Below are 27,761 nucleotides of genomic sequence, written 5' to 3'. Positions count from 1 at the left end.
CCATTTTTGTGAGCCTTTCATGTATCCTATGTCCCTTTCTTTCTCAAGTGAGGTTTGTGAAATCTTATTCTTATGAATAGAGTATGAATAGGGTGTATCAGCAACAGATTTCCAAATGTGCCACTTTATACAGAGCAGCTTTGAAAACTGAAAAGCTGGCTGAGTCCGCTTTAAGCAGCGTGTTTCTGAGACTAAATTTACAATTTTTCCGCAATCATTCCTAGGCCGACTAACTATGGTTTATGTAATGTGCAGAAGCCACAGGATCTCTTTAAAGCACTGCACATTTCATTAAGGAGGCAGTCAACCCTGTACTACATATAACAATAGGAGAAAGGGATATGTAGGCAAATGATAACTTGCATACAATTCAAAGACTTACTGCTAAACAGCAGTTTCCATCTTTTTCTTGCACTAAACTGTTTAGTCAAGGTATTCAACTGAAAGAAAAACAAAATAACTTGAGTCTCCTGATTTCAGTTCTCCTTCCCACCTGCTGTTGGAGGTGCCAACATTCTGGCCACCAGAGGAGGCAGATAAAGAGAGAACCTGAGTCAATCATCTGCAGTGGGATATTTAGTCCTGACGCTAGCCCATAAGGTTATGAAGGCTACACTATGAGGTCTGTGGAAAGATTATCATGGAGTTGGTCATGAGGCATTGAATTGATAAAGAAAAATACTTTTTAGGGGTGCCTAGTTGGCTCAGGTTGGGTGTTGGGTGTCCGACTCTTGATCTCTGCTCAGGTCTTGATCTCTGTGTGGTGAGTTTGAGCCCTGCACTGGGCTCTGCATTGGGCTCCCAAATGAGCATGGAGACTAGTTTAAAAAAAAAGAAAGAAAAATACTTTTTATACCTCTGGACGAAGGTCTAAAAAACATTTATGCCAAGCTAAACCTAGACACTTAGCCACGTGATTATTTGGGTATACAATTGTTCCTGTTGTGCCTTTTCAGGTGGACTCATTATAATCCAGAATGGTTCTGATTCTTGGGTCTATGAAGCTGTATAGAGGATTTAATGAGACCATGCACTCTTTAAAATTGTACTAAAAATTTGTATATTTTTCTGGATAGGATACATAGCTTCATTAGATTTATGAAGGGGTTTAGGATCCAAAGTTAATTAGGAATTTAAGTTAGAAACAAGAATTAATCTGGTCTATAAACACCAACATAAAAAGAAAAACTGATTGTAGCTTTGTTTTGTTTCTGCTTCAACTCCTTGGAGTACATGAGTAAAAATGAGTTGCTTACTTCATTCCTTTCTTCTGATTTAATTCCTTTAAATCTATTTCATCCTCTCTTAAAACAAGGGAGTGACCTGGACTAATTCCATTATTTCCAGAACTGATTACACAGTCAAGTTTCTCTTCTGATGTTTAGAGGTTCTTATAGTTTATATCTGAGCGGTTGCCTTTTTAGTTGACATATTAGATAACAGAACTGCCATAACTATTTTCTATTTAAATCAATTTACTGATGTTTACTGTTGCATCAAACTATTCTATAATTAAAATCTAACATGAGAAAAGATTTATACATATACTTGTATTGCAAAAGTTTGCTTTAACGTGCTCCTGATATTTTAAATACAGAAACTACTATGTAAAATAAGTGATAATATAAAACTAGTTAGGGGGTGCCTCAGTGGGTTAAAGCCTCTGCCTTCGGCTCAGGTCATGATCCCAGGGTCCTGGGATCGAGCCCCACATCGGGCTCTCTGCTCAGCGGGGAGCCTGCTTCTCCCTCTCTCTCTGCCTACTTGTGATCTCTGTCTGTCAAATAAATAAAAAAAATTAAAATCTTAAAAAAAAACTAGTTAGAAGAAGTGATTTTCCTTTCTTTATAAACTGAAAGTTAATTGCTTATCCTATCATTTCAAATATGGCATAAATAAAGACGATTAGGAATGGGAGAAATATAAGAAGTATGAAAATTTTTGAGGACATTCTGATTGTAAAGTTTTGTTGTGAAAACAGTAATCAGTTGAAGTAATTACAAGTAATAGAAGAAATGGTAAGACTTTAACATGCAAACAATCCAGGTAGAGTAGCAGTGTATTCATAGTTTCAAAGCAGAAAAAAAAAAAAAAAAGGATTTGACAATAGCAGCTTAGTTTTTGTGATAGTGGTTAAGTAACACTGGATTTGAATTTAAGTGGGACTACAAACTTGAATTTAAGCATCAGCGAACACCTGACTTATTGTAAACATTTAGACGTCAATGATTTTTTTTTTAATATTTTATTTATTTGGCAGAGAGAAATCACAACTAGGCAGAGAGGCGGGCAGAGAGAGAGGAGGAAGCAGCCTCCCTGCGGAGCAAAGAGCCTGATGCGGGGCTCGATCCCAGGACCCTGAGACCATGACCTGAGCTGAAGGCAGAGGCTTTAACCCACTGAGCCACCCAGGCGCCCTTCAATGATGTTTTAATGGCAAAAAAGTCATCTTATAATGAGTTTATAATATTTTAGCATAATGTGTATTTTATAATAAGAACAAATTTAAAGTCCTTAACATTTGCACATAATCAACACTTAGAAGCTTAATGATTATGGTGTGTGTCTAACATGAAATAGTGAAAATATCATTTTTAGAAATTATTACTTTGAAATAGGAATTTGTCAAGCAAAGCAATGTTAATACAATTAGGAGGGCTTTTCATTTTTTTGTTGAATGCTAAAGCACAATGAGTTAGCTATATTATTCCCTAACCACTTGTCTCAACAACTTTGCTACTTTCTCTCTCTTTTGTACTCACCTAAAAAAAGAGAAATCCACGACATTCCATCTTTTTTGTGCCATTACTAACATAGGAAATTACACAACTGAGCAGACTGGGGCAATGATAATAACAGCCATAATAGTAGTAATGACCAGTAACATTTATTCTCACTGAATTGTATAAGGTGCAGTGCTAAAAATTATTTCATGTATTCATCACAACAATCTAGTGAGGTAGGTACAATTATACCAATTTAAGGTGAAAAACTGAGATTTAGAGAGCTTTAGTCACATGTTTAATATCATATTGCTGTATGTGGCAAAGGCGGAATCCAACTCGATCAGTCTGACCTCAAAGCTAAGGTTTTGTTCTGCGAACCATTTAAATACATAACACCAAACTCAAACGAACATTTAACATTTTCTGACACATGACCTTCCATTTAGGCTAATGAACTATTTGTTATGAATATGAATCACATTAATGACTGAAAAGCACTTGGAACAGAACATGACACATTGCATGTGTACCCAGTAAATGTTAGCTAATATCATTATCTTGTCTCTCCCTATAACACCTAATCACATATCAGTCTGGCTCTGTATCATCTACTTCCCCATCATCTCTTTCCTTCCTGTTCTAGCAAAGCTTCTTCTTCTTCTTCTTCTTCTTCTTCTTTTTTAAGATTTTATTTATTTATTTATTTGTTTATCTGAGAGAGAGAGAGAGAGAGAGAGAGCGCTTGCGAGCAAATGCACATGCATGTGCCAGACCGGAGCAGAAGGAGGTAGGGGTAGAGGGAGAGAAAACTCAAGCAGACTCCATGCTGAGTGGGAGGTCGGGGGCGAGGGCAGGGGGCACAGCAGGGCCCAATCTCTGGACCCTGAGATCAAGACCGGAGGAGAAACCAAAGGTTGGATGCTTAATCAAGTGAACCACCCAGGTGCCCCAAAGTTTCTGCTCTTTTAATTATCCTGTCTCTCTGCACTGAGTTATAAATATCTCTTTCTACAGGATAATTTTTCAACTACCTACCGAAAATAAACAAAAAGTCCTCCCTTAACCCCTCCAGATATTACTCTGGTCTCTGGTCCCTTTCACAATTTTATTCAGTCTCAGTTTGCTGGCTCTTGATTCTTAAAAGTTAGAGTTCCTAAGGGCTTTAGACTAGGTTTTATTTTCCTTCTTAAATTATTTGCTCCAAAAATGATCTCGTCTATTACCATGGTTTCAAATAACTTCCATATTCGGATGATCCCAAATTTATATCTACAGTCTAGGCCATTCCTTGGATGTCCAGTTCAGTATATTCAATGTCCTTCCAAATTTTTGAAAGACTGTTTACTTTTGGGATCGACTAAATGTAAATATTTTGGGTCTTACATATTCAACTGGAACTTGAGTATCATAATAGTTTTATCCTGTTTTCTAATTCAAGTTTTGTTCTACCATTGACTTTGCCAATTTTCTATGCATTCTCATATTTAAAGAAGACTTAAGATTAAACTAAAAGATCCACTGGAAAGAAAAATCCACTGATATTTGTATACACTGATATGTATTTCATCATCCATTATTTAAGTGCAAGTCTAAGCATAACACATATCTAAAACAAAACCAAAAACTTCACAAATCCTTTGTACTGTGAAAATAACCAAGAAAAATTAAAATCAATCATAAAATAAAAACTTTCATTACATTAGAATTTTTCTACAGGGAAAACTGAAGTTGTTTGGAAAGACATTATATCATTAGTTTTGCAGAACAGAAGCAAATACACATGTGTGAAGTGCATGATCGAAGATCTGGCAAGCCAAAAGATGAAACTAATGGGATGTGATTGTCAAGATCAAAACTGTAACCAATTTTTCATTGCTTTCTCTTTGAACTTACCGGATCAGTTCTTTTTCTGGCATCTCTTCTGCTGATTACTGGAGACATCTTATGTTTCATTTAGGCCTGTCTTTGTTACACCTTTGCAATACCAAGTTGCAATCTCTGGCTAAGTCTTAACTCCTTACTTCATTTACTACAGATATTGCTCCATCTTTTCCCTAACCTCTTTCCTAATTATTTTCTAGTAGAGTAAATTTTCATACCTGGTTGTTTTTGGATGTAGGGGAACAGAACTTGAAGTATTGATTTAGCATGTATATTATTGTCTATCCTTTCTAATACCATTGTTAAACAATAGTGAAATCTTCTATTGTCCTTCTCCACTCTTCTTTATTCAGAGTTGGTTCCTTTGTTTACATTATTGTCCAGTCACATGTAGTCTTTAAAACAATTTTTAAAAATGATAATTCTTTACAAAACTCCATTAATTTCTTTTCTTTTCTTTTTTTAAGATTTTATTTATTTATTTGGCAGAGAGGGAGAACATAAGCAGAGGGATAGGCAGGATCCCCACTGAGCCAGAAGCCCAATGTGGGACTTGGTCCCAGAACCCTGGGGTCATGACCCAAGCTGAAGGCAAACACTTAACCAACTGAGCCACCCAGGCATCCCTATTAATTTCTGTTTTATATGTCCCTGACCTTTCCCATCGTTTGACTAATTTTCTCTTTCTGTATTCAATTCTGTGCGAATGTAGCTGTTTCCCAAAGGAAGGGATGGAGGACAGAAAAACCAATATATATCTGCTGCACCATTCTCAGGTTGTGAGAAATCTATTTCTGAAGTCCGATGGGGGGGGGGGGAAGGTTGCAACCGTCTTTAAAAACAAGTGGAACAGGGGCGCCTGGGTGGCTCAGTGGGTTAAAGCCTCTGCCTTCGGCTCAGGTCATGATCCCAGGGTCCTGGGATCGAGCCCCACATCGGGCTCTCTGCTCAGCAGGGAGCCTGCTTCCTCCTCTCTCTCTGCCTGCCTCTCTGCTTACTTGTGATCTTTGTCTGTCAAATAAATAAATAAAATCTTAAAAAAAAACAAAAACAAGTGGAACAGGGGCGCCTGGGTGGCTCAGTGGGTTAAGCCGCTGCCTTTGGCTCAGGTCATGATCTCAGGGTTCTGGGATGGAGTCCCGCATCAAGCTCTCTGCTCAGCAGGGAGCCTGCTTCCCCCCCCCCCTCTCTCTCTCTGTCTACTTGTGATCTCTCTCTGTCAAATAAAAAAAAAAAAGTGGAACATTATCTTTGACAAGAAACATCCTAATCAAAAGGCTTTATCCCAAGAACTCAAAAATATGTCTTTTGTCAATTTTTCTCTCTTCTTGCTTTAAGTAGGGAGGCTGGCTCACATGAGTGATTTTATTTATTTATTTATTTATTTATTTATTTTTTAAAAAAGATTTTATTTATTTATTTGACAAAGAGAGAGATCACAAGTAGGCAGAGAGGCAGACAGAGAGGGAGAGAAGCAGGCTCCCTGCTCAGCAGGGAGCCGGACATGGTGCTTGATCCCGGACTCTGAGATCATGGGCCTAGTTGAAGGCGGTTGCTTGACTGACTGAGCCACCCAGGTGACCCTTGAAGGAAATTTAATGAACGGATTATGTATAAAGGTTTAGGCACAGTTAAGGGACTTTATAAGTAACTATAGAGTCATGTTCACTGGGATACATGAGAAATTTATGCCATCCAACTGCTCTTCAGTGACATCACAGTAATTAAGAGTATGCATGAATTTTGGTCAGACTGATAAAGGATCCAATACCAGCTTTAACACTTTCTATGGCAATTTAAAAAACCTATCTGCATTCCTATTTCCTCATTTGTAAAATGAAGATGATTATATATCAAAGGATTGTTGAGACAGAACAGAAAATGTAACTCAAATAGTAGCACCTAACACATAGTGCAACAACACTTGAATGTTAAATTTTTATTTATTTGATTCCTTTATTTGATTCCTAGTAGAGATATTATAATACTGGCCGCAAAAACTAATATTTAGGATCAGGTGTGGCTGTAATAATAATTTAAAAAAACCCAAATAAAAGAAGCTTAAATATAAGTTTCTCTTTCACAAAAATCAAGATCAGGATAGATAAGGTTTGGTATGGCAGTTCTGCTCTAAAAAGCCCACATACATCTTCCATGTCTATTTTTGCCATCCTTAGTATGTGGCCATTGTCTTCACGGTCCAAAATAGTGGTCTTTGCATCCTTGTTTCATGTGGCAGAATGAAGTAAGTGTAGAACTGGCAGAAGGAAAGTTGCAGCAGTCTCTTAAGGAAGGTTCTTGAAAGCTTACATTCTGTGGGCCAGAATGGTCCAGAATGGACCAGAATGGTCATTTGGCCACAGTGGGCTGCATGAGAGGCTGGGAAATGTAGTTTTATTTCTAGGGGAGAAAGAGACCATAGATATTGAAGGATAATCTGAAATCCTTGTCACAGTCAGCCACTCTTTCAAACTATCTTTATTATCCTTAAGTTCCCCAAAGTTACCTTTTGTTCTCCCATTTTTTTAAACCTTTCTTCGTCTCCATTGATTTTTTTTTCCTGCTTTAGCATTCATAAGCCTATATATTTTCTGTCCCACTTTTCTTTCCAACTTCATTTCTCATCGTGTCTTTATGTATGTAATGAGCATTCCTGTTATTTGCCTGCTATTTTGCATTTACTAAGGTTGAACTTTGTGCATAGAATGTCATTTTCTACAGTTTATAAGTCCAAGACTTCACTCTAATTCAAAAGCCAAATGTAAGTTACTTGGAAAAGGGCTCTTAGAAGCTTCAGTTTGAAATTGTTCTCTCTAGGTCTTCTGTAACCTTGTACCTGAGGCTCCCATGTATTAGATCTCCTTATGCACATTTTTATTCTTATCGGGATGTGAGTTCAAGGAGATGAAAATCTGTATCTTACACAGCTTCATATCTCCTCCTATAGAATAGTATTCTGCACGTTTTAAGTATTTGATTAGTTATGTATTATATAGAACTGGATAATTTTTAAAGTCATCCATAATTGTTACTGTAAATGATCGAATGTTTTATAACACCTATATAAGAAGCTGTGTGCTATAGTTTCTGAAATTTTGTGAGAATTTTATGATTGAGTCATTGTAAAATATATTTGGAGACCACAAATTATAATTGTAACATAAATTCTTCTGTAAAGCCAACTTTACTCTTCCTCTAATTTTAATATTTTCAAGTTTGCATTTCCAAATGCTTATCTTGCTTAGAGTGAGTACCATTATACTTGCCTCAAAAAACAATTTTTCAAATGTAGATATATAACTTTTTAAGAATCAGATTTATTGAGATAATTTTTAAAAAAGATTTTATTCATTTATTTGACACAGAGAGAGAGAGATCACAAGTGGGAGGGGGGAGGGCCGTGGAGCAGGCTCCCTGCTGTGCAGAGAGCCCTGATGTGGGGGTTCCATCCCAGGACCCTGGGTTCATGATCTGAGCCCAAGGCAGAGACTTTAACCCACTGAGCCACCCAGGCACCCCGAGATAATTTATATACAATAAAATCCACACTTTCTTAGGCATACTGGTCTCTACTAAGTAATTTCACTAGTAAGTTTTCTAAGATTACTACAGATTTGAAGCTATTATCTACTTTCTATATCTCTGAAGGCTTATAATTTTAATGATCTCTGAATATGTTCTATGGAAAAACAGTAGAAATCTCTTGACTGAATGGAAACTACTTGGAAATCTTTAGTACCAAATGAACTGTTAAAAATATGCTTTATATGATGAGGGAAGTAAAATCTCCAATAATGCTTTTGAAACTTAGTTTCCTAATAATTTAAAAAATTTTATGCTTTCCCAGAAAGCTATGGTAGGAAAAAACAACAACAGGCACAATTTTTTGTAATAGTTTTATAGGCTGATTAACATGGTATAACATATTTTCAATGACTGAAGAACTGAAGGAAAATATAAAATGATATATACTAATTACAATTGCCATAAAATTATATGTACATGGCAAAACATATAATTACCTTAGTTCTGATAGTATGCTTTATATATATATAGGCAAATACCGAAAGAGTTGAATCTTAGTAACAAGATGCTTTTTGATGCAAAATGTAGGAAAAAAATGCAAGAATTCTGAATACTTCCTCTAGATCTAATCTCTTTTACTCAAATAGGTATATTCCATTCTGTCTAGGGTCAATATGTCTAGAAATTATAATAAAAACTGAATACTGGACTAGATCTAAAGAGTCTCCCTCTATTGTGTATTCTGAATTATAATCAGGTACAAGTGTTCAAGCTCATATGGAAACATGATAGTGGATTTTCTTGAATAATAGTTGTGTTCAAATTATAATATGGTACCATTTTTTTGTTCTCTTTATATATCACTTTGGAAAAACTAGAAAACGATGTGAACTTTCATTAGTAGGACTCTGTAGTTCCACTCCTCGCTAAATTTGTTTGTGGTTCCCTGAAAGAGCACATCTTCCCTTCAATGTTCACCATCTTTCCATTTTCTTATGTGGCTGTCCCAACCCCCTCAGGCAGCTTTGCTTTTCCCAGGACTACTCTCACTGTAGCAGGCTCCAGATGCTTGCCTCCTCTAAATTAAAATTTTAACTATCAGGTTGGAAAGTAACCAGATAAATCAAATCCCCTGACGTGTTACTGGCTAAAATAGCTCAAAAGATCATCTCCTTGAGGTGTTTGAATTTAATAAAAGAAAAAAAAAGTAAATAAAAGTAAAGGAGTCTTTAGGTACAAAGCCTTCGTTCAGGTATGATTGACTGTGCTGGATGTTAGACTTCTTTAATGTCACTTAAGTCAAATGCGTTCAGTCCATTTCCTTCCTCTTGTCAGGATATTAAAATAAATCTGGTGGCAAGACCACCAGTTATTTCTGGTAGAAGTAGTTATTTCTGTAGAAATAGTATACACCCCAGCTTTATATGTATTTTTAAAAGATTTTATTTATTTGTTTGAGAGAGAGCATGAACAGTGGAGAGGAGCAGAGGAAAAGGGAGAAGCAGGCTCCAGGCTGAACATGTGGCCCAAGGTGGGGCTCCATCCCCAGACCCCAAGATCATGACCTGATCTGAAGGCAGAGGCTAACCCACTGAGCCACCCAGACACCCCTTAAATTTCTTTTTGAAAGCTATTCATCACAATTTCCTTTACACAAAGCGTTTTGATCAATCCAATGATAGCTTATTTACTCTTAGAATGTTTTGAAGGTGGTTGAACATTTTGTCATTCACTTAAAATTAATGAATATAACAGAAAGATTACCACATCGAAGTAAATTAAGGGCAGAAATTATCAAAGCAGTGTGAATCCTCTTGGCTAGAACTCCTCAAGCCAATTACCTAAGTCCTTGATTCGTTCACTTTTGGAACCAAGTCTAATACATTTATCTAGAGGGAGTAGTCTTGGAGTGTGGCCGAGAAGAAACTGATCAGGAGAAAAAACAAAAAACAACAACCAAAAAAACCCACAAAAAACCAAACCACAATGAGATGGAAAAGTAGAAGGGTTCCAAGAAAGGGTGGGATTGAAGGTGGAGGCCAGGAAAAAAAGCGATCGTTCTTTCATTGAACATTTATTTTTTGCTTCCCTCATGCCAGGGCCTATTTAGAGTCTTCTCCGGATGGGTGCCGCGAGTCAACAAATTCCGGATTTCGATTATCTCAGGAACTTGAGTTGCCCTCACTTCCGACCTCCTCTCTCACAAACTGCCTGGAGGCAGAGGAGTCGGGATGGGATGGGGAGGATGGGAGAGGCGATGCCCGCCTCGCGGAGCATAACATCTGCTGTGTTCAGCCGCGAGCGTCTGTCAAGCAGTGGGAGGAAAAAGAGCTCGGAGCCACCAGCCCACTCTTAGGCAAAAGTCTCCTGAAACGCTCCCCTCCCGCCCTCCAGGCTTCTGCTGGTTTCTTTAGGGAGGTGGTGCGGAAAGGCAACTTTTGGGAACTTGTAGGAGAGGCGTGGGGGCCGAAGAGGGACAGGCATGGAAAAGCGACTTTACTCGGTCCCGGCTTAGGACTCCCCTGCCGGGATCCGGCGCAGTGGGCGTTCAGGGCCGGGTCTGGGGCGGGAGTCAGGTCTCAAGCCGCGGCAGCTGCGGGAGCGGCCAGGCCGGGAGGGGCGACTAGGGCCCCCCACAGGCGCAGTTCCCCGTCCGGCCTCGCGGGGGCGCCGGCGCGGCGGATCAGGTGACCGAGCGCTCGTCCGGGGCTGCGGGAAGCTGCCTCGTTTTCAGCCGCCGGAGACGCCGCCGCCGCCGCCACACCTAGTGGAGGAGCCGGGGAAGGAGGCTCGGTGGGGGCTGGGGCGGAGAGCGCCGGGGGTGGGGACGGAAGGGCGGCGGGCGGAAGGCAGGGGGCTGACGGGGCGCGGGCTGCTGCGGGGGAAGGGACCCCGAGGCGTCTGCCGAGGCTCGCTGTGTCACCCGCGCGGGATTGGGGCGCAAGGGTCATGGGCGCTCTCCCCTGAGACGGAGGTCGCGGGCGGGGAGGGCGGGGAGAGGCCCGGGAGAGGTTGACGCGGAGGCCGCGGGCCGGTGACTGGGCGCAAGGCGGCCGGCGGCGGCACCACCACCACGACTACCACCATGTCGCGCTCCGTGCTGCAGCCCAGTCAGCAGAAGCTGGCGGAGAAGCTCACCATCCTCAACGACCGGGGCGTCGGCATGCTGACTCGTCTCTACAATATCAAAAAGGTGCGCACGGGCCGACGAGGCCGCGGCGGGGGCGACGGGCGGGCGGAGGAAGGACGGGCGGCTGGGGAGAACCGGGGGTGGGGGCAGCGGGCGGCGCCCACGGCAGAAATCACGGCCATGCCGAGTCAGGCCCGGCCCGGGGTCGCTGAGATGCGCCGCGGCCTAATGCGGAGTCCCGGCGCCTCGCCCCGCGGCTGGCGGGCTGGCCGGAGGCGGAGAGAAGCCATTTCCCCGCTCCCAGCGTTGGGATCTGGCAGGGCCGGCACAGGGTGCGGGGCGCCGCTCTCGCCCCCTCCTCAGCGCCCCCGCCCCCGGAACGGGGTCAACAGGAAAGGGAGGGTAGAGGGTAGGCAAGATGGGGGCGGGGAGAGCATAGGAAAACTTGGGTGTTCCATAACTGAGGCTGAATGGTGGGAATCTGGCGGAGATGGTAGCGATTTTTTCTCAATTTTTTGGTGTGTGTATGTGGGAAGGGAATTGTTCATCAGGGTGAACCCCGCATCTTCTCCGCTTGCCACTTTATTTTAGAGAGCTAAATAATAGTCGTTTGAGAGCATGCTGACAATTTGGAATTATTTCATTTTGAGGGTGGAGAGGAGGGGGAGGTGAGGGTGGAACCAGTTTTCTTCTGAAATACTTCTGGGCTGTGAGTCACTAGAACAGGAATAACAGCCTTCTCTCCCATCCCTCTTTACACCTCCTCATCTTAGTTTTTCCAGCCTTGTCTAATAGTACCTAAACACATTTCTTAAAGTTCTGTGTCGGTACGAAATTAAAACTGTAAATATGTTGCTATTATTACTGGTTTATAACATATAAGGAAAATTTGTAGTTGTAGCTAATAGGCCCATTGAAAGTCTTTAAATGGCTTCAGCAGATTAAGAAATGGAAGGATGAGTTGGAGTTAAGAGAAATAGATGTAAAGATAGAATAAATATTAATTCCTCCTAAGAGAAAACAAACCAAATTTTTTTCCTTTTAAGGCCGGGTTAGTAAGTTTCAAAGAACTTGGTAAAGAGAACATTAAAGAGATTTTTGGGTACAATCTACATCCTTTGAGTTTCTAATGTGTATTTGATGTCATGTCTTCATAGCTATTTTTGTTGGCTTTTTAGTAAATCATGAATATTTCCTTTAGCTTAACCATAGTAGAATTGTGATGTGTGTAAATTAGGGCTGCTGAAGAAATAATATATATTTTTTTGAAGTCCATATAATGAGGTTCTAGTATAAAACTGATTTATTCCAGCAATTTGATGTAGATACTGTAATTTTAAAGAAGACTGTCCTGACTTAATACTGATAAGTTTTTTATAAGGATGGTCTATGTTCCTGTTGCTTACCTGGATGCAAGATTAGTTTGCCTCTAAACACAGTAAAATCTGGAGAATATCTGCAACATGTCTGTTCAGTTTGTTACATCTTATGTGGCAGGAACTAAGTATCATTACAAAGAAGTCCTCTGCATTTACCAAAGGGCCTTGGTTATAAATTTATATGGTTGCAAAGAATTTAATTTTGGTACTATTACTTACAGGTTGTATTGACCTACACTTTTTTGTGAGATTATGCTTTTTAACAGACTTTGAAATTCGTTCCTATATGATCTTTGTCCAAAAAAAACGAGCAAGGCAAGCAGTACTAAAAATTACTAGACCTGTGGTATTGTGGTTAAAGGAAATGGTTATGATGGTTTCAGAAGAGGAAGTGAGAGTAACATCAAAAGTGATTTGGGTATTTGGGCACAATACCTTTTTAACCTTGCATTTAAACATTTTTATGGTATAAATACAACCAAACTTTATTGCACTTTCATAAAGTACATAAGGTTAAACTAAATTTTAATCATTTCAACTCTTACAATTTCAGTTCAATGCCTTAAAAGCTTATTTTTTCACTTCCTGTTTTGAGAAACTTCAGACTCTTGTATTACTGAACTAATGAAATTTAGAATGAGTTGAACGTGATTATTAAATCCAAGTGTCAAATATTTTGAGTTATTGAAATGTTATATTTCAGCACTTTATTGATAAATATTTTGTCCACCTTGCTTGATTGTGAGTTCCCTCTGGACAGGGAGTGTTACTCATTTTTGAATTTCTAGTACTCAGGGCCTTACCTGGTCCATGAAGTTTTCAGTTAAGTCACATTGAATGGATAAATACACAATGTATGGTATAAGTGTATATTTAACATATGAGTGTGTGCATAATCTTGCTCTAGTTTTAATAATAGCTTTTGGTTTGCTTTCCTTGTGTAATTTTGCATACAAATGCACCAGATAGATTTTGAATCTTTTAGCCTATAGAGTTGTCTATAAGACTGGCATATCTTCCTGGCTGGCTAGGGATTGAAACATTTGTTCAAAAATCTTGCCAGAAAAAGTGAGTAAGATTTGTTCACCATGTGCTTGTAAGGTTCATGCAGTCTGCATTTTTATAACAGTATGAGCTACCTAATCTTTTCAATCCCAATCTCTTTACAGTCCTCAAAAAAAAAAAAACAACAAAACCCCAAAACCCCAAAAAACCAAAACCCTTCCACTACATAATACATGTCTATCAATCAGTTATCACATTTTTATTAACTCATGTGTGCATTATATTATTAGATTCGATTACTCTGTTTCAGTTGGAAGTCTGCATGGGAATACAATGAACGTATACCATGAAAATACTTAAGTGACCTGAGTAAAATAACTTCATAAGTTACTGGAATCAAAAATAATATGCTTTCATGCTTATTACAGGAATGTAACACGATTATTGAAATCATTTGCTTTTTTAAAAAAAAATTCATCAGCTGAAAAATTTTTGAATCTTAATATATACAGATTACGGAAATTTCAAGGAATTTATAGACTAATCAGGGATTTGAAAACACATGAAGGAGGATTTTAGGGAAAAGACATGAATGTGATAGGTAGTTTTACATTTAAGTTTGTTTCTTGAATCCTTAAAAATTCTGTTTTTTATTGAAAATATGTCTTTTTTCAGACCTGATAATACTGCTCACTTATATGTTGATTTTTAACATTTTCCAAGCTCCTTTAATATCTGTTACTGTGGCATGGCAGGCAGTGTGGTTGTGAAAGTGGAGTACTGGGCCAGGATTTGGGAGACCTGCATGACAGTCTAAAGTCTATCACTGAGTTTTGTAACGTTGGGAGGTGTCTTGACTTCCCTGAACCTCACTTTTTACTCCTTCTGTAAAGCAGGGAAAAATTAACTGTAAAAGGAATGCTAAAGTCCATTCCAGCTCTGATTATCTTATCTTTACGAGTAGTAGTCATAGCCCGTTTTAAACAGTAATTGAATTCAGTATATTTTTCTGTAATATAGAGTTGGTAATCCATTCCCTGCCTACATCACAGGATTATTCATGAAGATAAAAGACAACAATGTGAAAATAGTTTAAAACCTCTGTGAATGTAAGGTAGTATTTATTTAGGAGTCTCAGCAACTTTTTTGGTCAACATTTGTATTTTTGAAATTTTACTGCTATTAGCAAACATATTCACAAATACCAAAACATTTTTGCTGAGTTCAGAAATATTATCTATTTTGTTTTTTGTTTCCTTTCCTTTCTTACCTGTCATCAACATGAACTTGATAATTCTGTACCAAAAAGGTCTCAGTTAATACTTGGCATAATTTTGTTACATTATTGCCTTAATTCTAAAGGATAGAAAAGAAGACCGATTCAGCTTTTCAAACTTTTATTTGAATGGCATCTGTTTGCAGATTTCAAAGCACTTCACTTGTTTAAAAAATTTTTTCTTATTAGAGACTTTTTTTAGTCTTTCCCCATAATTTTGGATATATTTATTCTATGAGGAAAAATGGGTAGAATAGCAGTGTAAAAAATTGAAAGTCTTTAGCTGGTATCTGTATATTTAATGGAGAAAAAAAAGGGTGCATGGGAAGGGTGTAGTGCAAGGCAAAGGGAGGGGAATCAGCTTTAGTTTTCTCTTTCACTGTTATGTTTATCTTCATTTAGGGTGTTATTTTCTCTGTTCCTTAATCAGGAGCAGAAACATGCTCCAAATATTGGTTTGTAGCAAATTGTAGACAAATAATTATTATTAGTATGAGATTCACCGCCCCCCCCCCATGGAGTTTCATTATTAAGAGCCTTAAACATGATAAGAAGGAAACATCTCTCCATAAATCTGAATTAAATAATACATATTATTTATTTAGACAGATCCTATCATGTCCATTTGTAACTTTATTTTTCAGGAAAGCTGCTTGTAAAAATGAAGATTTGATTGTTTTTTTTCTTGTTATGTTGGATGGTAGGCTGAGGAGGAGATAAAGATCACTGAAAAATACTAAGGAAAACATTTTTATTTTTTCAAGTGGCAGTGATAGATTATTTTTTGTGGACTAGTTAAGTAAGTACTAAGCATTTTTAATGATTAAAAAAAGAATACATGTTTATTATCAGAAACTCAAACATAATAGAATTGTGTCACTTCAGAAATTCTTTGCCTGCCCTTCTCCCACTTTTAAAAATAAGCCTTATACTTACACCCTTTTCTGTACCAATGCTAACATATGTGCATGCATATTTTATTATATTTTGATTAAATTAGACTCTTCACAAAAATAAAATTGAAGCAGCATGGTGCAGTTTACATATAAATGAAATTAGGGCCCTTAATCTATTGCTTGTATACTTAACACTGTAAGAAAGTGTTAAAGGAATGAACATACTTAGCTAGCTATATCCAATATGTAAAAAATGAAGAAGCCCAGGTGAGAAAGTATGTCAGAGTCGAAAGTTCTTGTTCTTTCTGCTTGGGATAATTAAAAATCTACTCCATATTCTTGTTTGATAATTTCCTAGGGATTGTTCTTATTAAGTTAAGTTATAGCAGTAATTTTGGGTCAGTTCCAGTAGTTGTACACTTTATATGTTACTAGAACTAGAAAGTTTCATCTCTTTATTGGCCAGTAAAAATAATGTGTAATGAAATTAATGCTTGCTGCCATTTTATTGAGACTTTACTGTATGCTGTTTGTATGGTTTAAATTTGTCCTTAGGTCTATGATGTACTTATTTATAGTTAAAGCAGTTGAATTTGGAGAGGTAAAGTAATTTACTCAATTCCCTTTTTTTAAAGTTTATTTATTTATGTTTTAGTAATCTCTACAACCGATGTGGGACTGTAACTCATGATCCTCAGATCAAGAGTTGCATGCTTCTCTGACTGAGCCAGCCAGGTGCCCCTGCACAATTCTTATTCTAGAAAATAAGAATTTAGATTGGCAACTTTTTTTTTTATTAAACCATAAGTATGGTTTCTAATTTAATTATTTTTGCCATTAGATTTATAGTGATTATTGACATTTTGTGGTAGATAGAATTAGACAGTAACCTTAAAGAGAGATGCAGTTATATTACAGAAATAATTTTTATTTTTACTGTAGATTACTTTTGTATGAACTTTCTGTGGATTTGTATGAAAAGATCATTGAGATCATACTCTCAGTGTACCAGAATTATTATTGTTATAAAAAAAAGATTTTATTTGAAAGAAAGAGTACACTGGGCATAGGGAGAGGGAGAGAGTCTTAAGCAGACTCTGTGTTCAGCATGGTGCCCATGTAGTGCTTGATTTCATGACCCGAGCTGAAACCAAGATCTGGCCACTTAATTGACTGCACCACCCAGGTGCCTGCCCAGAGTGATTGTTAATGGAGACTTATGTTTAGCTTTGTAATGTGTTACAATGAGAAATAGTTTAGAATTAGGAATTTTAAAATTTAATTTATTGAAAAATTTTTGGAGAAATATATTTTTTATTAGCTTTTCATGTTCTGTGCTTTTTTTCTTTGTGATTATTTCTAAAATTTAGTCTCTGCTATTAAAATATAAAAACTGGAAGGACTAACCCTCTAAATAATACTAAAGAAATTGGAAATTTTGTTTTAAATTGGGGGAAGAGTATTTATAAAGTAGAAAGGAGAAGTGTAAACTGTAACAAACAATGAAGTAGCATTTATCTTTCCTAATGTTAAGAACACATGCAGTCATTTCCCCACTTGAAGGTATATTTTGTTTCAAATTGAATTTGGATTTTTTTTTAATTTTTAGAGGGAGTGAGTATGCAGGATGTGGGGGAGATGGGAGGGACAAAGGGAGAGAGAGAATTTTAAGCAGGCTCCCCACCCAGTATAGAGCCCCACAAAGATTTATTTCTTTGAGAGGGAGAGCAGACAAAGTGAATTTGGGGAGGGACAAAGGGAGAGAGAGAGAATATTTTTTTGTTTTGTTTTGTTTTGTTTTGTTTTTTTGAGACAGACAGAGATCACAAGCAGGCAGAGAGGCAGGCAGAGGGAGAAGCAGGCTCCCCGCCGAGCGGAGAGCCCGATGCGGGGCTCGATCTCAGGACCCTGAGATCATGACCTGAGCCGAAGGTAGCGGCCTTAACCCACTGAGCCACCCAGGCGCCCCGAGAGAGAGAATCTTAAGTAGGCTCCCCACTGAGTGAGGAGCCAAACCTCGGGCTCTATCCCAGGACCCTGAGACCATGACCTGAGCTGAAATCAAGAGTGGTATGATTAACTGGCTGAGCCACCCTGGGGCTCCTAAATTTAGAATTTCTAATGTACTTTTTCATTTTAAATTTTACATAAATTTAAATGGTAACATTCTCACACTGAAAATTTTGTAACATGAAATATAAGAAATGCAGTTAATAAAGTCCACCAATAAGTTTGTTTCTTTCCGTCTTGGTCAGAAATATTAATTAGTAAATTAGTAGTACTGTTTTCTATTCTCAAAATGTGGGTTTTGTTGTTGTTGTTGTTGGCTGTTTTTACGATTGCCTTTATCAGTAAATGTAGTAAAATCTTCTTTTGATCCTTTTAGGAATTTGCAGTACTATAATTAGACTTTGGTAGATTTTTTTTTTTACTTAATCTGACAGTGATGAGACAATCTCCTGGTTAATAATTTCTTAAAATAATATTATACTGCAGTGTTTTACTTAAATAAGTTAACAAACTTCATAAGTTCTTGAATTGCTAATTTGTAAGTAGGGTTGTACATGTGCCAGTTTCAAAGGAATTTCTTGTTTTAAGTAAAAGCCTGTTTGGGAAAATACTTTCTTATTGCATAGTTGATTATTTTAGATACTTGACAGCAATAAAACTGCATTTTAAAAAGTATGTTATAAATCGTATGAATTTTTCTTTTAGTTCCAGATTTTGAGGGTTTTTTTATTCATTCATTTGCTCTGCATTTACTGAATGTCTTCATAGACACTGGGGAGACAGATAAATTAAGATGCAGTCTCCAATGCCAAGAAATTCACATTTTAGTAGGTTGAGAGATTTACAGGTGTTTACCTAAAATGTGTTGTGTAAGTGTGCGTATGAGAGTCTTGAGAAGGGCATTGAAGATTCCATTCTGGGGAAGAAGAGATACTGACTTTTGTGCTTGATTTTGAAGTATGAATAGAAACTTCGGGTAGGCAGTGACAAGGTGTACTCGGTCATTATTAAGATTCCAGAACTTTTGTTCAGCAGAATATATAGAGATGTAAAATATATAAGGTTATAAAAACCCTAGTAATATCTAATGCCCTCCTTGCTGGCATACGGCTTCTAAACTTCCCTTTTGTTTTTCATTCTTGTAATATATTCTGTGGCTTGAGAGAGCTAGATTCCAGATAAAGCTCTGAAACTGTCTTTTAAACTTTGGACAAGTTATTTAACTTTTTCTTGGTTATAGTTTCTTTATAAATTGAGGAGACCAGTGTTTTTTAGCCAGGGATACACAATATAATTATTTTATTTATTTATTTATTTATTTTTTTTTTAAGATTTTATTTATTTATTTGACAGAGAGAGATACAAGTAGGCAGAGAGGCAGGCAGAGAGAGTGAGAGGGAAGCAGGCTCCCTGCCCAGCAGAGAGCCCGACGCGGGACTCGATCCCAGGACCCTGAGACCATGACCTGAGCCGAAGGCAGCGGCCCAAACCACTGAGCCACCCAGGCGCCCCACAATATAATTATTTTAAAAATATATCTGTATCTTGATCTAAACCTACTGAGTAAGAAAAAGCCCCTGAAGTGATTCTGATGTTAAGAACCATTGAAATAAGTAAAATGTAAGTTTTTAATACCTCCGATTTCTTTCTCAGGCAGTTATTCACAATAGTGATATAATTTTGTTTTCTGGGGTAATACTAAATTTCTGGTATACTGGGCTGCACGTAGTCTTTCTACTAGCAAAATCATCTTATTCTCAGCTTCTGTTACACTCTAAGTTGTATATTTTTGTTTCCTAAGCCATGTTAATCTTTTTGATACTAATTCTTGAAATTTTTATAGATGTTCCAGTTCTCCCGTGTCTGTAGAGTAGTCTTTGGTTAACCTTAGAAGATTGAGTGAGTTAATTCATCTGAAGTGCTAGTGCAGTGCCTGACACAGGAGTAAGAAATGAGTAAGTTTAGGCTATTGGTATTAAATCTGTTTCTGGGGCATGAAACAAAGTAGACATTTAATAAGTTCATCTCCCCCCCCCCCCCTTTAAATCCAGCTCTGTACCACCTCTGGGAAACATTTCTTAACTTTTCCTTTTTTACTTTCTGACATTATAGCTTGATATCTATTTACTGCTAGTACAAAATAAACATTTTTATTACAGGAGTGTATTCTTTAGTGGGCCTTTATTTGTTTATTTTTAAAAATTTTATTTATTTATTTGACAGACAAAGATCACAAGTAGGCAGAGAGGCAGGCAGAGAGGAGGAAGCAGGCTCCCCGCTGAGCAGAGAGTCTGATGTGGGGCTCATGTGGGGCTGGATCCCAATCACGACCTGAGCCGAAGGCAGAGGCTTTAATCCACTGAGCCACCCAGGCACCCCTTCAGTGGGCCTTTATAAAGAACAGATTGACTGACTGATTGATTGATTTATAAAATAAAGTGGAGCCCAACATGGGGCTCGAACTCATGACCCTGAGATCAATACCTGAGCTTAGATTAGGAGTCAGATGCTTAATTGCCTGAGCTGCCCAGAGGCCCCAAGAGCAGCTTCTTTAAAACAGTAAAAATGTGGCCACATGTAATACTTGAAAAAAAACCTATAGAATACCTTTTTTTTGTAAATTGAGATGTTTCTCTATATTGCAAGCTGAAAAATGTTTAAAATACATTTTATATTTATATAGTGAAATACACCACTTCTTGTGAATTGAATAATAATTAGTAACTCATTTGAATCACTAAGATTTTTTAAAAAATGAATTTTGAAATACCTAATGCATTGAAATATTTAATTTTGTGATTTTCCCAGAATTTGTGCTTGGAAAGCAATAACCATAAAATATATATTTTTAAGCTGGCTGTTATTGGCTCCAGGTAATAGGTAATTATTGATAAATTTGCATTAATTTTAAAGCATTTCCAATAATTCCAATATATTTTCTATGAAGCCTCTTAATCTAAATTTTAGCAGTGAATTGCTTTTTTTAACCCCACATATCCAAGCTCGAGGGGAAGTTCAAAGCACATTGGTTGGCCAAAATATAGGTGATACATACGAAAAAACAAAATAATTGAAAACAAAACCACTAATATGAGAGTTAAGTCTTGTTTTTTGTTTTTTTTTAAAGATTTTATTCATTCATTTGACAGACAGAGATCACAAGTAGGCAGAGAAGCAGGCAGAGAGAGAGGAAGGGAAGCAGGCTCACCGCTGAGCAGAGAGCCCGATGCGGGGCTCGATCCCAGGACCCTGGGACCATGACCTGGGCTGAAGGCAGAGGCTTTAACCCACTGAGCCACCCAGGTGCCCCAAGTCTTGTTTTGCTCTTGATAGATTTTTCCAGTATTTATTGAAACTTCATTGTATTACTTTCATTTTTGAAATTAGACAATAAAAGGATGATAGCTAAATTATTTTCTGTAGTCCATGATTTTAGGTGATGTCCGTGTTTAAGCATTAATGTCAGTTAATTTCCTTGAAGACTCAAGGTCCTGGTATGCTTTTTTTTTTTTTTTTTAAAGATTTTATTTATTTATTTGACAGAGATTACAAGTAGGCCGAGAGTCAGGCTGAGGGAGAGGTGGGGAAGCAGGCTCTCCGCCAAGCAGAGAACTCGATGTGGGTGGGGCTCCATACCAGGACCTTGGGATCATGACCTAAGGGGAAGGCAGAGGCTTTTAATCCACTGAACCACCTAGGTGCTCTGGTCCTGGTATGCTTTTAATTTTGCAAAACATGCTTTAAAATCTATGGTTTTTCTTATTTATTGAGTAAAAATTAAATTCCTGTTTCTAGCATAAATTGGTCACGTTTTGCATTTTTCTCTTTTTCCCTGACATATTCAGATAGGGCTAGTTTCTTTGTTGTACTTTCACAAATAGCGTTCTCACTCTGAACTCTGGGATTTTGTTCATGTTTTTTCATTTACATTACTGTATCTAAAAAATTGGTTTGCTCTGCAGCATTTTGGCAAAAGAATGTGTTTTATTGCTGAGTTAGACTAGGACTTAAAAAATAAAACTGATGAAACTAAGCAGATTTTTCCTTTGATAGTAATTACTCCAGTGAAAGGTTTGAGCAGTTGAGGTGTTGGAAAAAATGGAACTTTTTTTTTTTTTTTTACTGTTTTTCTGTGCATATATTTTTAGATAAGCATTTTTAGTGCTTTGGAATCTTTAGGTACTCACAGCTAAACCTTGAGCTAGTCACTTAATTTTTCTGACGCTTCTTTCCTCTCTATTGAGAGATGCTTTAGGCAGTTTCAAAAGCATAGATGTTCTTACACACAACAGGTGCTTGTAAATGTTCTTTTCACTCCCCACTCTTGGGCCTTTGTTTTCTTTTTCTTGATTGTTGCTTAATCTCTTATGAATAGATTGAGGATTATTTCTGTATTTGATTTTTGTAACATCATGGTAAGTTTTTGGAAGAATATGTAGCATTAACCATGTAAAGTTAATCTGTGTTATGTAATCAGTTTGAGGAAAGGACTTGGGGGAAAGGGTTTTGGTGGTAGATTGGCAGAAAAATTTGTTTTGAAGTTATATTTTGAAATCACACAAAGTCTGGTGTTGAGGTTTCTGGCCACAGATATTTATTTTGTGGTCTGAATGAAATATTATGTGGTTTTCTAAAACATCTCTGTTCTTTATTTTTGGTAATAATATTATATTTATGTTTTGTGAAAAAAATGAATTTGGAGATGTTGACTGATAATACTGAGCTAGAATTAGTTAAATGGAAAATTTTACTTTAATAATTGGGAACTCACTATAGATATTCATGTATTTTGAGAAGTTTTATTTTAAAAAATGGAAGATTGTTCAAATAAAAATCTGAACAATCTACCCTGGGGAGTAGGTAGTATTAGGACCCTTACTTTTATGAATTAGAGAACTGAGGTTCAGATTAAACTGCTTGCCAGGAAGTCATATGGGCTGAGCTCCTTGACTCAGATTTCTTTTTTTTGTTTTTTTAAAGATTTTATTTATTTATTTGACAGAGCGAGATCACAAGTAGGCAGAGAGGCAGGCAGAGAGAGAGAGGAGGAAGCAGGCTCCTCTGCCTGCCAAGGAGAGAGCCCGCCGATGTGGGACTCGATCCCAGGACCCTGAGATCATGACCTGAGCTGAAGGCAGAGGCTTAACCCACTGAGCCACCCAGGCGCCCCTTGACTCAGATTTCTTAATTATTATTTCTTAATTAATTATTTCTTAATTATTTCTTAATTATTATTTCTTAATTATTATATTTAATATTCCCTTTAACATTAGTGCAATTTAATCTTCCACATTAAATAGTCATAACTTTGTTGAATTTAAAGACAAGTAGAATATTCATAGAAAATAAAGTTGCAATTGTGAGAACTGGAAATTTAAGTATAAATATTTAAATTTCCTTTATTATATCTTCTGGAATTTTAAATTACAGTGTTTTTTGCATTATGAAAGCATGCTGAGTCAAGATAAAGTAAAATACACGGTTTTGGGGTTGTGGGGTTTTTTTTTTCTTTAACTTCTGTGGCTCAGAAATGATTTACTTTATGTCTAATGATACAGCTCTTTTAGCCAATTATGCAAAAAAGCCTTTTTTTTTTTAAAGATTTTATTTATTTATTTGACAGACAGAGATAGAGAGGCAGGCAGAGACAGAGAGGGGGAAGTAGGCTCCCTGCTGAGCCGAGAGCCGTGACCTGAGCCGAAGGCAGAAGCTTTAACCCACTGAGCCATCCAGGCGCCCCCCCCACCCTTTTTTTTTTTTTTTTTTGATAGGGCTGTTAAGGTTCAGTTACTTAGGTGCAATTTTGCCTTGTACTCGCCTTTTCTTTTCCTCTTTTTCTTTTTTGGTGTGGGGCAGGTAGAAGTATTTAAAAGTTTTGTTTGATTTTGGCCTTTTGGTAAGCCTTTCTGACCCATAATAGTCTAAGATTTAATAACTAACTATAGTAGTTTATGTTTTCTTTCTTTTTTTTTTTAAAAAAAGATTTTATTTATTTATTTGACAGAGAGAGATCACAAGTAGGCAGAGAGGCAGGCAGAGAGAGAGGAGGAAGCAGGCTCCCTGCGGAGCAGAGAGCCGCATGCGGGGCTTGATCCCAGGACCCTGAGATCATGACCTGAGCCGAAGGCAGCGGCTTAATCCACTGAGCCACCCAGGCGCCCCATCTTTCTTTTTTTTTTTTAAAGATTTTATTTATTTGACAGTGAGAGAGATCATAAGTAGGCAGAGAGGGTGGGGGGGGTGGGCCCCAGGCTCCCTGCTGAGCAGAGTAAGCAGGGGTGCCATGTCAGAACTCTGAGATCATGACCTGAGCCAAAGGCAGAGGCTCAACCCACTGAGCCACCCAGGTGCCCCTTTGTTGTTTTCTTAAATGTGGCACTTCAAAGGGTGATACTTTAGAGAGTGAAAGATTAATTTTGTATAATATAGTTACAGGAGAATGAAGTAGAGTTTGTACCAGATGTACCAACTGCAGACAATATTTTTGAAATATAGGTTGTTATTTTATGATATCTTTGTCCTGTGTCCTGAAAATGAAATGCTTTGAGTGAGGTTGGAGAAGAATATTAATTTTTATTAAATGAGACTATCTGGTTAGTTGGAATTTTTTTTTTTTAAATTTTGTGTATTTGACAGACAGATTACAAGTAGGTAGAGAGGCAGGTTGAGAGAGAGACAGAGAGAGAGAGAGAGAGAAGGAAGCAGGCTCCCTGCTGAGCAGAGAGCCCAATGCCAGGCTTGATCCCAGGACTCTGGGATCATGAAGGCAGAGGCTTTAACCCACTGAGCCACCCAGGTGCCCCTGGTTAGGTGGAAATTTGCTATACTGCTTTGGTACAGGAGGAAACCCTTTTTTTTTTTTTTTTTTTTTTTTACTTTTTATTTATTTGACAGAGAGAAATCACAACTAGGCAGAGAGGCAGGCAGAGAGAGAGGAGGAAGCAGGCTCCCTGCAGAGCAGAGAGCCTGATGTGGGGCTCGATCCCAGGACTCTGGGATCATGACCTGAGCTGAAGGCAGAGGCTTTAACCCACTGAGCCACCCAGGCGCCCCGGAGGAAACCCTTTTTAACTGAATTATTATGTATGGCTTTTTGTCAGATGTTAATTAATTAGATGTTAGTTTTTAGTCAACTCGTTTTTTTTCCTTGTACTTTTTCTTTTTTTGCGTGAGTGTTCCTTTCACAGTGTTTCTTCTGTTGGTATTAAGTAAGTAAATCAAGCAGGTTGACCAGAAAAAATGAAATAGGGGCTAGTACTTCTATATAGTATCTATGAGCCGTGTATGTTTTATTGGCATTTTTGAATGCTCATGGTATTCCAAATATCTATGTTAACTGCACGAACACATGCATACATACAAGTAATGGGCCTGAAAAGTTTTTAGGGTAAATTGCAATTATTACCAACCTATTTAACAGATGGAAAAACTGAGGCACAGAGGAGTAAAATCACTTACTTGCTTATGGCTATGCAGTTAAAAAGTGATAGAGTTAGGATATGAACGTGGGACAGTCTATCTTAGAACTCATGTTCTTAACTATGAGGCTAAACTTTTTCTATAAATAAAACATATTTGGCATTTAGAGAACAAATGAAGGAAATGTGTGATTGGAAAAGGGAATTGTGGTCATTATTGTTTTATATACTATGATAAAGACTATTGTGCAGTTATTATTCATATGAGACTTTTACTTGGGTAATTATAATTATTGAGGCTGTTATTGACAACAGTTAGCATTTTTAGAGCATTTTAGAACACACATATGGTAGCCCTTCTGCTAAATACTGTACATGGTTTATCTGTCTCTTTTCTAATCCTCATAATGACCCTATGAGGTAAGTACTAATTTCCCCATTTAAACATGTAGAAACAGACTAGGAGATAATTTATAGTATATTCAAGGTCCTATTGATCATAAGTGGTGAAGATTGAAACCCAGTAAGTCTTATTCTAGAGTCTGTTCTGCCTCCCAGGATAGTATGTTTAGATATGACTCATTGAGCATGTGGAAAAAGGTAAATCAATTCCACGAAAAGATTATACAACCATTTATTTTTCCATTGAAATGAAATTTCATTCTTTATGTTTTCAGTGTAAGAAAAAAGAGTTCCTCGTATATATACATGCATCTATATATATGAGAATACATGTATGTTTTCAGATATTTGATTAAATTCTTACACAGTAAAATTTGTGATCATGGGAAATGCATATGGTAGTCTATCATATTTTCATTATTCAATAGTCACTAATAATGTTAGAATGGATAGCTAAATTTTTAAATATTAGAATATGGAAGATAAAACATAACATTAAGAAACAATGTAATACTGAATAAATACTCAACAAGTGAAAAAAAACTGAATGTAATAAAAAAATAAAAAACTGAATGTAATTTGGAATCACTTTAGGATTTGCACCACCTCAGGCATATTTAGGGAACTTGATTTTCATTGTATCATTGGTGTAAGGAAATGTTAATCTGTAGCTATTTCTACTTGGACAAATTCTTAGTATGTGATTCTTAGTTATTCTTATTATATATAGTAGACTATTTTTTGGGAAGTGAATTAATTGGCTAATTAGTTTATGAGAAAACATATTTTAAACAAATGATAGTCTACTCTGAGGAAAAGGCAGATGTATTTTAGTATTTACCATGTTGAAATGGAATTTGCATAGTTGTTTTGTGCCAATCTGGTTAAGGATTATGAAGTTCTAAATTTCTTAGGTGATTTTTATCTACTTATGTTTGAACAATAAGAGAATTCTTACTGCATTCCTATTTCCATTTGGAAAATAACAGGAATGTTTGCATTGATTTTTATACTTTGACTTGGAAGGGAGTTAGGTGATACTTGAAAGTAGTTTCAATTTGAGCTGAAGTGCAAAAGTCATCCAATAACAATTTATTTTTATTCTTGGCTACCGTTTCTTTTTAAGGTATGTAAAATTTCACTGACGGTTTTGCTCCTATTTTTATAGTTGCATGTAGTCTTCATTTTCCTTCTAGTATTATTTAAAGTTTATTTAGAAAGAGCACCAAGAAACTGACATGGTTGTACACTTACACAGTAGTATTTAAATATATATGAATAGTATAAACTCTATAAATCTATTGTATACCAAACTCGCTACTTAGAATACCTTTAAATTGTAGCACCATATAGTTCTAATCTTGTTTTGTTATTCATAGTCTGCGGTGCATAAGTTCTCTACTGAAACTACTGAAACGTATATCATAGTTTGACAATCATTGTTTACACGTAATTTTCTCTCTTTTTATTACAATGCTTCCCCAGCAAGGACAAGTTTGGAAGGTTTGCAAAGCTTTTCACCTTCCCTCTGCCCGCTTGCCCGCTTTCAGATCAGTTTCATGTTTCATAACTTCTCTCTCTGCAATTCACAACATAGCCATAGTAAACAATGAAAAAAACATTAAAATTGCAATATGTTTCCTCACACATAGTAGAAAGATAAAACTGTCTCAAAGGACACATTTTAAAAAAAATGTAATGAGAAGTTAAATAACAATGTTACAATTTTAGCAGTTCCCTAAGAAATAACATTTCACTAGCATGCAGTTTATTAAATGTCACATAACAAAACACTAAATAGTTTCGATTGTATTTGGTATTGCTAATAGTTCAGATAAAAAGTTCCTTCTAATAGTAGTCCTTGACATTTGTATAATGCTTTACAGTTTACTACAGAGAATGCTGTATGGCTGATGTGGTCAAAATGTAAACATTCCCATTTATTCTGTGCTTACGAGATATAGAACAGATGTAGATTCATTGTTTGAAGTGATGCTGGTATGATGGAAAAATACTGTTGTAACTCAGATGTTCAGAGGAATAGGCAACACACTTTAGTAATATAAAGACAATTTTAGCAGCTTCCAGTTCTTTTGAACTAGGGCTCTTGTAT

The 27,761-nt window shown here is 37.1% G+C and overlaps 1 protein-coding gene across 4 annotated transcripts in view; it reads left to right on the top strand.

Annotated features, from left to right (window-relative positions):
• Window positions 1-11,023: 11,023 nt before the first annotated feature.
• NCKAP1 (NCK associated protein 1) overlaps window positions 11,024-27,761 on the top strand; it is a 101,648-nt gene continuing 84,910 nt past the window's right edge. Inside the window, exons 1-2 of one of the 4 annotated variants that reach the window (XM_046018517.1) lie at window positions 11,024-11,325; window positions 27,134-27,151. In XM_046018517.1, the coding sequence (XP_045874473.1) occupies window positions 11,218-11,325; window positions 27,134-27,151 (126 nt within the window). In that variant the 5' untranslated portion in view covers window positions 11,024-11,217. The remainder of the gene's footprint in view (window positions 11,326-27,133; window positions 27,152-27,761) is intronic. The other 3 variants (XM_046018516.1, XM_046018519.1, XM_046018518.1) reach the window with 3 other exon arrangements.

The sequence above is a fragment of the Meles meles genome, chromosome 9 (assembly GCF_922984935.1).
Source record: "Meles meles chromosome 9, mMelMel3.1 paternal haplotype, whole genome shotgun sequence".
NCBI classification, from domain to species: domain Eukaryota; kingdom Metazoa; phylum Chordata; class Mammalia; order Carnivora; family Mustelidae; genus Meles; species Meles meles.
The sequence above is the reverse complement of the archived record's forward strand: the minus strand, read 5'-3'. Positions and strand labels throughout refer to the sequence as shown.